General features: G+C 29.1%; 1 protein-coding gene across 2 annotated transcripts in view; it reads right to left on the minus strand.

Annotated features, from left to right (window-relative positions):
* Positions 1 to 3,883: 3,883 nt before the first annotated feature.
* The window catches only part of Shab (Shaker cognate b), a 66,188-nt gene continuing 60,438 nt past the window's right edge, over positions 3,884 to 9,633 (minus strand). For both annotated transcript variants that reach the window (XM_018453090.1, XM_018453089.1), the window contains 4 exons: positions 8,811 to 9,026; positions 7,782 to 8,001; positions 6,021 to 6,422; positions 3,884 to 4,551 (listed from right to left, as the gene is read on the minus strand). In XM_018453090.1, the coding sequence (XP_018308592.1) occupies positions 4,298 to 4,551; positions 6,021 to 6,422; positions 7,782 to 8,001; positions 8,811 to 9,026 (1,092 nt within the window). In that variant the 3' untranslated portion in view covers positions 3,884 to 4,297. The remainder of the gene's footprint in view (positions 4,552 to 6,020; positions 6,423 to 7,781; positions 8,002 to 8,810; positions 9,027 to 9,633) is intronic.

Consider the following 9,633-nt stretch of genomic DNA (forward strand, 5'->3'; position numbering starts at 1 on the left):
CTGAAAATGTACTGAAATTATATTTCACTTATTCAAAATATCTTTAAATATTATTAATGTACATCTTGTATATAAAAATATGTATTCACATCATATATTTTCCAAACATACCCATGCAGAACGTAGAAATTGAACAGTAAGCTGATTATCGTATATCAAAGTCATACACAATTCTGGTTCCGATTTCTAACTGCCATTTGTTTCACATTTTTGCATTATCGCCGTTCAGCACACGGAGTTTAAACGTTTTTTATCAGATGTAATCTTTTCTTTTTTACTTAATACTGTATTTAACATAATATAAAGGTGTATCGGAGATTTTTTTATAAATAAGTTTTATAATATTTGTTAAATATACTTCATAATTTGTTATAAAACTATATTATCGAATTGGTGTCACATATAATCAAGTTTCTGAATCTAGTCACGTTGCAATATATTGCGGCAGCACGTACATCGCGATCAATGTACAGTATATTTTGAAATACCATGTGTACATAATTAATTTTATGTATACAAAATATATCATACAGCATATCATAATAAAATAGCAGTGTGATTCTGGTGTAATATCTGAATGAATATTAGTATCAATATTATTCATAATACTTCAAAATGCTAAATTATAAACTTATAAAGTAAAAAACAAAAAATATGAATTAAAATGACATAATATAATCTAACTCACATAAACAACAATATATAAATGCGTATACGTCATAACATGACACATTGATGTCGTTTTTAGTCTCTTTCCAGATAGCACATATACAAACGTTCTACGAACGCTTCATAATTATTAAGAATATTCCTATATTCTACGATTCTACTAAAAACTTGTCAAATTTTTGCGATATGTTTATAGTGTATTCTAGTGGCATAATTATAAATGTTCTACAATCATACGCGAATACTTATAATTAGTTTAATATCCTATTGCATATTCTACTTTTTTATATTCTACGAATATTCTAAACGAACATTCTATGAATATTCTTTTTGATATGAATATAAACATCTAAATAAAATATTTTATGTATATTTATGGAACATTTAAATTAAATGTTCCGAAATTAAGAACATTTGTATTTTATAAGTATGCATGGAATATTTTGTGCTATCTGGGTTAGAACACGATTAAAAATGTCTCATTAATGATTTTGTGTAATCAATTTTATGACTATACAATTATTTTGCTACTTGGATAAAATCATCAATTATAAGTGCGATAATATTTCGACTTGAAAATAAGTATGATCCGACATACGATTAAAACCTATTGAATCACGTACCTCTACGGTGGAGACACAAGCATCAGCTACTAGCATTGAGACACAATGATACGCGTTTCTTTACAATTATGCAGTGTAAGATCTATTAATATGCTTACATATGTTCTGCACTTTGCTCTCTTATTCACAATTACATTTCTGGAAGAAACATTAATGATGTTTGTTGTAATTTTAAACATCTAAGTAGATTAGATGCTATTTTTTATTTTGTCGTTTTTATACTTAAATTTAATACAACAATATATTGGTTTCTCAAAGTTACCGATGTCGACTACGTTTACATGCCCCGTTTCAATGATTTGGTAATAGTCGCGTTGTTTTAATTTTTTTTAAATGTACTTATTTACATACATACTGTTTCAATTTTGTCTTTTAAATATAGCTATACATATACAGGGTGTCTGGTAGCGACCGCAAAATATTTCGTGCGTGGGTAGAACAGACTACACTGAGTCGAAAAGTCCTGTACCATTTTGCGGTGTCAGCAATAGTTAAGGAGATATTAACGATTTAAAGATAACCGAATAAAAGCGTCCGGTCGGCCTACTACTGCCGAATGTACAACCCACCGGCCACGATCGCACGGCGCGCAAACGTTAATATCTCCTTAACTATTGTTGACACCGCAAAATGGTACAGGACTTTTCGACTCAGTGTAGTCTGTTCTACACACGCACGAAATATTTTGCGGTCGCTACCAGACACCCTGTATATAATATAAATATATTTAATGATATTATAACTTCTGAATTAAATAATTTATACATTACCAATGTGAAACATTATCAATGTGAAACAAATAAGAAATAGGTATCAAAAAGTTGAAAATGTATATTGCGGAATTTTTAGAAAATTATAAATAATTAAATTAAATTAAATTAAGGTAATTCTTTACAAAAACTTATACAGCTTGGATGCCCTTGACATACCGCCTTGATCAAAAAGTTCCCGGAATTACCACCAGGTGATGCTCTGAGTTAGCTGATTTGAGTTCGATTTTTTTGGTTAGGTTGTCACATCTATCATTGATATTTCCATTACCTCCTTTCGGCTTAAAACGCGTTCCCCGTAGTGGTTTTTTGACTCGATTGAACAGAAAAAAATCGCAGGGAGTCATATCGGGTGAATTCGATGGCTGTTGGATGGTATTCGTTTCGTTCTTGGTCAAAAATTCACGAATGTTGCAAATTCAACTCCATTTTTAAAACTGTAAAAAATTGAAAACCGTGCAGAGGTAGATGTATTCAAGACGGCGTAACTTTTACAAATGTCAAGCTATGGCGATAAAATTTGGTGGAAATGTTAATGATAGATGTGGCAACCTAACAAAAAAACAGAACTCAAATCAGCTGACTCAGAGCATCACCTGGTGGTAATTCCGGGAACTTTTTGATCAAGGTGGTATATTGTCAAGGTCATGACCTTGAGTAACTTTGCTTTAAAAGAACTAGATGGCGATCTCTCGTAGTTGAGATATTTAAAGTTAAAGTATCATAAGACACGAATTCTTTGCTTTTTTAAAAACATAAATTCTCTGTTTTAAAAACGCAAACTATATATTTTCCTACATAATTTTTGTGTTTTTAAAACAAAAAATTTGTGTTTTAAAGCAGAGAATTTGTCCCCTAAGTAAGGGGGGCGAAAGGGAATGGGGTAGATTTCGTTTTGCGTGGAAAATCGTACTCCTCTAATTGGCTCATATTTTCCTCTTGACCAGAGTCATCATACTTTAATGAATATAACTTTTTAACGAATAACACAGTGGCTAAAATCTGTTGGTAATCATTCAGTATCATAACCTTAATAACATATGTCAAGATCAAGATCATCCGAGCTGTGTAAGCTTTTGTAAAGAATTACCAAAATTTAATTAATTTACTGAAAAGATAGTGAAATATGGTACTCTCTTTATTACTTAATTATTTAATAATGTTCTCAATAGTAAAAAACGTTATATTTACTATACGAGGAACAAAAATGTTTAAACATAATATTTAAATAATGTTTTATATTGTATTTATAATGTTATTTTATCAAATAATTTGCTTAAAACTGATATAATTTTTTTCTTCAGTTAATTTAAAAAAGTTTTAACTCTTTTTAAATCCATTTTTCTATATAACTTTATGACTTATTTTAGTAAAAGAGAAGCTACTTTTTTTTTTATCAATGAAAGCTGGAAATATAAGCATATAGGTACTCCCAGTATTCACAAATTTCTTCAGAATCGGATTTATGAACCTACATTTTTTTCATTAGCAAGCATAAAGTAACAATAACTGTTACGTAAGTTACAACGTAAATAATATTTTAATAGGTTACTGAAGGCATGAAAACGTAATCATTGATCTTAAAAATCGAAAATTATATGTCTAAAAATGTAAGAATTTAATGTGGAAAACATCCATGAGGATACTGAAAAAATATGATAAAAATTATTTAATTTATCCATTTAAAAATACACATTTAACGATATCAGAATAAAAAATGTGTTATGATTACTGTAAATAAAAAATGTATTATGATAACTAAAACTCATTAAAACCTATTTTATTTATATATATAAACGCCATCAAAATTTTTAAGCTCGTCAGCATTATTGATCACATTGTGCAATGATATCCAATTATATTATATAACTTTCCAATACTGTTTCGTATTGACTTCATTATATGAACATTAACAATCGTTGATCATGTATTATTGTGTGATTCCTGTATTTACATATATGTTTACTGAAATAATCAATTGCGCCGCTGTCATGATTAATTATTGTTTTTTCATTGGTTTTATAATGAAAGATTAGGAACAAAATGTTGGAATAAATTTTAACAGGCCTAATTGATGTATTACACAATTAATTAATCTGGTACAACCGGTGCTACCACAATTAATAGGCACAGATAATGAATTACTATATGAGCATATGTTACGCGATTGTCCGATGATAATGCAACTACATATAATGCCTAATAGCAAAAATTATTGAAATTGAGGTAGTATAGTTACGATGAAAAATTATATTTCGGAGAAAAATAATTCGCGTCAGACCTCTTGTAAGTTGTGGAAGAACTATGTCCACTCAATTTATTAGTTTTCCTTTTTTCCTCTGGCATCGACTTCTTCGTTTTGTAGGGACGTAGTATTAACATAGTTTCCTTAGATTGCTCCTGTACACGTATCTTCGACCTCCATGACTGATCATCCAACTCTTTATTTTGATTCTCCACTACTGCTTCATCACGAGCATGTTTCTCCTCTATAATAAAACATTTATAACATTCCTATTGTATATATTCGACAATACTATTGAAAGCGAGGGGGTAACCACTTAATGTAATCATGGGACAGAGTCCTCGAAATCATTATAAAATTTATATGAAATCTCTATGCATAATCCGATAATTACATATAAAATCATGAGAAACCGTTGTATAATATTAAATAAAATCGTATATTTTACCAAATTACTTCACATGTAGTGGAAAAAATTATTTGTAATCAGATGAAATCATATGAAATCATGTAATCTGTGGGACAATATTTCAACTAGTGGTTACCCTCTCGATTGAAAGATTTAGTTATTAAATAGTATTACAATAGAATTTCTATTTTTTACTCTTTACTTTATCTCCATTTTTATAACAGTGTTTATATAGAATAATATGTCCCAATAAGTACAAATATACAATGTCCAATTAAAATGTTAAAATTTCGAGAATGTGTAAGGGATCGATAAATTAAGAAAACAAATTATAGTTATAATAACTATAATATTATAATAACTATATAACAAGTTATATAATAAGTTATAATAACTATAATGCCATATCATTGAAGTATTTACAATGATCACTCTTGTGTGTGTGTTGTGTGTTGTGTGTGTGTGTGTGTGTTGTGTCAAACTATTTGTCATTGGACAAATTAAACTAAAATTTTTTATATTCGTTTATGAAAAAATATATTTTAACTGAAAATTTTCATATTTGTTTATGAAAAAATGTATTTTAACTATACGTGAGCTTTTTGACAATATCTATTGACTAGATATGTCACAGTTATACATCCATTAATATTTTATCCAAATTATGCAAATATTTGTGATTTTGGTTGGGCCCTAGCGAGGCACCCCAAATTTTCGGCACTTATTAAAGAATTATCTAATGTTTCTGTAATTATGTTATTTAAAAAATATAAAGATATAAAAAAATTTTATGTGAACAACTGGAACCCAAAAAAACAAAAAGATTGGAAAAAACAATAAAAATATTAAAAATGATGTTAGAGAGAGTTTCACATTGTACTTTTTAGTAATTTATTATGCTTAAATAAAGATAAATTCATAAGAATTAATTTTATCATAATTAGTGTTTTATGAATACATTCTTAACATCAGAAAACTAATCATCACATTGTAGTCGGATTTTGAAACAAGATCGGATTTTGGGTCATATATCTTTTAAATTGTTTGATACATATGTATGTACCAAATATTTGCAAATATTTAATACAAATTAATAATTGTTATTTTTGTTTTATTAATTTTATTTAAAGTATAATCTTTACTACATATATGAAAAAAAAAAAAGATACGAAAAAATTAAGTTGTTTTAATTTAAAAAATCATATCTTTTTAATAACGATTACTCAATGTCCAGCCACTGGGATATTTACTTTATTAGACATTCTGTATAATGCAGCATAATTAGTTTGGTCTGTTATACAAACCTTCAATATCACTAAATAGAATTCTCGACTTCCTCGAGACGCTAAGTTTTTTATCCCCTTTATCGCTTGTACACTCTCTCTCAATGTTGTTATTGGTGAGGAATATCGATTCAAGAACCTGTCGCGAAAATAACGGCGATATCGGACGTTTTTTTGTACACATGTTAATTGCATTGGCTGAGGCATCACATGAGCTTGTCTCATTATCACATATGCTTGCTGTGGACATGCTGTCCGTAATCAGTTTCTCAGTATCCGAATCACCAGCATTGCTATAGTAATTATTACCGCTATCGGACTTCTTTAGAATCGACTTTGATGTTCGGTGTTGGTCTATGAATGGCATTCCACCACTATCTATAGAGTCTGCCGATAGCGAAAGTTTATTCTCCACGCTTGTTTCTGAAACAGATTTTATTACATATATATATATATATTTCATTACATTACTTTACAACGTAACAATAATTCAATATCAATCTTTAGCATTTTTAAGTTATGATTATTTTACTTTTATCATCGTATACAACTTGCGTTTTCTTACAAATGTCGATATTATGAGCAGTCTTTCGAATATCTTCTCAATAATATAATCTGTTATATAAGACCAGAGTAACAGACTGACGTTAATTTGTGATCATTTTTGGTCCACGATGTCGACGGCAAATGATGGATGTTAATAAGACGACATTTTTTAAACTATTTTTATAATCGTTAAAATTGCGCGTTGCGATCTACGCTGTACTCTCATTAGCCTGTCTTTTATTTTTATTAATTTTGAGAAAAGGAGGTACACAGTTCTCTTACAAAGTATCTAAATTTTAATAAATTCGTATTAACTGTTATCCTGTTCCAGACAGTACACAATATTTATAAAACATTTTCAAAACATTTATAAATATTTATAAGACTTATTTTTAATATTTTGTAAACATATTTTTGTGGTCTTAGATTGCACAGATTACAAACATTTATTTTAAATATTATGAAATATTTATTATAAATGTTATAGTAAATGCTATGAAGATACTTAATGAGACATTATAATCTAAGTAAAAAATACTTATTAGAAATATTTATTTATATTTATCATAAATATAACATAAAATATTTAGTCTATATTTTAATAATATTTCGAATAAAGCTTTATATAAAATATATATGAAATATCTATATAACATTTCACAAAATGAATATTAATAAACATTTATCATAAATATTCTGTGCTGTCTGGGATATTGATGATGTAGAGCAGGCCTGTCCAATTTCAGCTCCGGAGTCAAAACGCAAAGCCATCGACGCAAAGAAATCAATATGGGTAAAATTTCGGGGACTGCAAAGTGTCGATATGCATCATCACGCTTATTAATATTTTACAGTCCCTAAAATTTTACATTGAATTCTTTTTGCGTCGATGGCTTTGTGTTTTGGCTCCGGAACTTAAATTGAACAGACTTGATCTAGAGTATTCTAGAGTTTTTAATTCAAAGTATCTTATGAAAGACATTATTGGCTCTTCTGTTTCACGCATTATGTGCATAATGCATCATTTATCTTTGTTTAACATTCGGTGAATAACAAGGATAAAAAATGCATCATGCGCATCATGCGTGAAACGGAACGCAACCATTGTCTCCAATAAAAATGCACGATTTAGTTTCCTTATTTTTAAGGTTAATTCTAGATTGTCTAGAATTTTTAACAGATTTAAACAAAGGACACTATCGATTAAATTAAATTTGATTAAAATCCAATGTTTACCTCTATAATGCTTTGGCGCGCCGAGAGACCCAAACATGTGATAATTAATTATGCGTGTAGCGGATGCCAAGCTATTTGTTGACACACGTGGGGAAGGTTTGCCACCACGTAGCCCTCCATAATGATTATTGTTGTCTTCCGTGGCAATATCTTCCTTTAGGATACTACGCATAACTATACTCTCTTGATCGCTGATGAATTGCGTCCGTGGTTTTATGCTCTGTAATCAATCATAATTAAATATTATATCAAACTACGATACTATCTTACAAATAGGAGAAATGAAGTGTCACGGAGTCTCCCGTATTTTTAATGTCATATATTTAGTCATATACAGAGTGGTTTATTTAACTTGAAAATCTTATATATTTTACTTATTTTTGATGATATAAAAATGTTTTTGGATAAAATGGAATAGTTTCGAGAAAGACGTTTCGGTCACATTGTTTTTTATTTAGGTGCCATATAAATAAGAAGGTTCACTTTTTTAGATGTAATTATATGATTTTTTTACATAATATGATTTCTCTCTCTAATTATTTTATACGTAAAAGTATCAAGGTAGAAATATCGAAAATTTAATAGTTTCGAATTACTTTATATTTTATTTTACGGGTACCTGGATAGTAAAGGTACCCTAGTATTATCCGCGGGTTTCAAGGAGAAACTGGGTACCCGGGTATCTCATTACCCGGTTCAAATAGTATGTACTAGGACAGTTTAAAAAAAGTTATTTTTAGTTAAACTTTAGTTAAACTAATATTATGCAGAAAGTTTAAAATTTAAACAGCCATATAACTTTATGAAAGTAAGTGATCGTATGATCATGAATTGAAATTCAGTTAAAAGCTCTTGAATTATGTTTTTAGATCCCAGAATTTCTTCTATTATTTTTTTTTAATGATTTCATTGATAATAATATGAGTAATCGCGCATAACAAGTAAATAAAGATTTGCATAAATAAATATTAAAAGATACTTTAGGACAAATACATATATATGTAGAATACTAATTTTTAAGGGACTCACTTGTTGGATTCGAATTTTTCTATGTTTGGGCATCATATCATTCAAATTGACTTTACTGGCCTCCTTCAAAGATTCAGCGCTAGGCAATGTTTCAGCGATGATGTTTCGGCCAACTTCACCAGAAATTGATTTTTTCATCTGACCAGTTTTGAATTTTTCCGTTGCCTCCAGAGGATTTATGTAAAGATTACTATCTGCGTCTTCAGTCAAATCACCCTACGGAAACGAAAGAATTGAAAAAGTATTACCATAGTAAAAATCTAAAACATAATTTTATTATAAAAATAACAAATCCTTGCATGTATATGTACAGTACTGGACAAAATAAAGTACGTATTCCAAACATTTTCACATTTATGTAAATAACTCCCCAGTCCTGGCAGATAGCATAATGATGAATGAGGTAAAAGAAAGGTATTTTAGTCTACTTTGCAATAATGATTACAAAAATTTCAAAAACAATTCGAAATCCTTTAATAGTCAAGTCCGTTACATTTATTATCAAATTTATCATGGACAAAATAAAGTACGCAAGTGAAAAAAAAAGTGTAATAAAGACAAAGTGTATAATTAATATTTTGTATGACCACCTTTTGCTTATATGACGGCTTGCAAACGTCGAGGCATACTTTCGACAAGGTTTTGTGTTGCTGATGGATATTTTTCCATGCTTTCATCAATGATTCCAACAACTTAATTTTATTCGTTACTTCCCCTTTATCAAGCTTTAGGTCCAAAATCGACCACAAATTTTCAATCGGATTCAGATCTGGCGATTGCGCTGGCCAATCGAGCAGTTTGATCCCAGAAGTACGAAAAAAAG

Source organism: Mycetomoellerius zeteki, unplaced genomic scaffold (genome assembly GCF_001594055.1).
Source record: "Mycetomoellerius zeteki isolate Tzet28-1 unplaced genomic scaffold, Tzet1.0 scaffold364, whole genome shotgun sequence".
NCBI lineage: Eukaryota > Metazoa > Arthropoda > Insecta > Hymenoptera > Formicidae > Mycetomoellerius > Mycetomoellerius zeteki.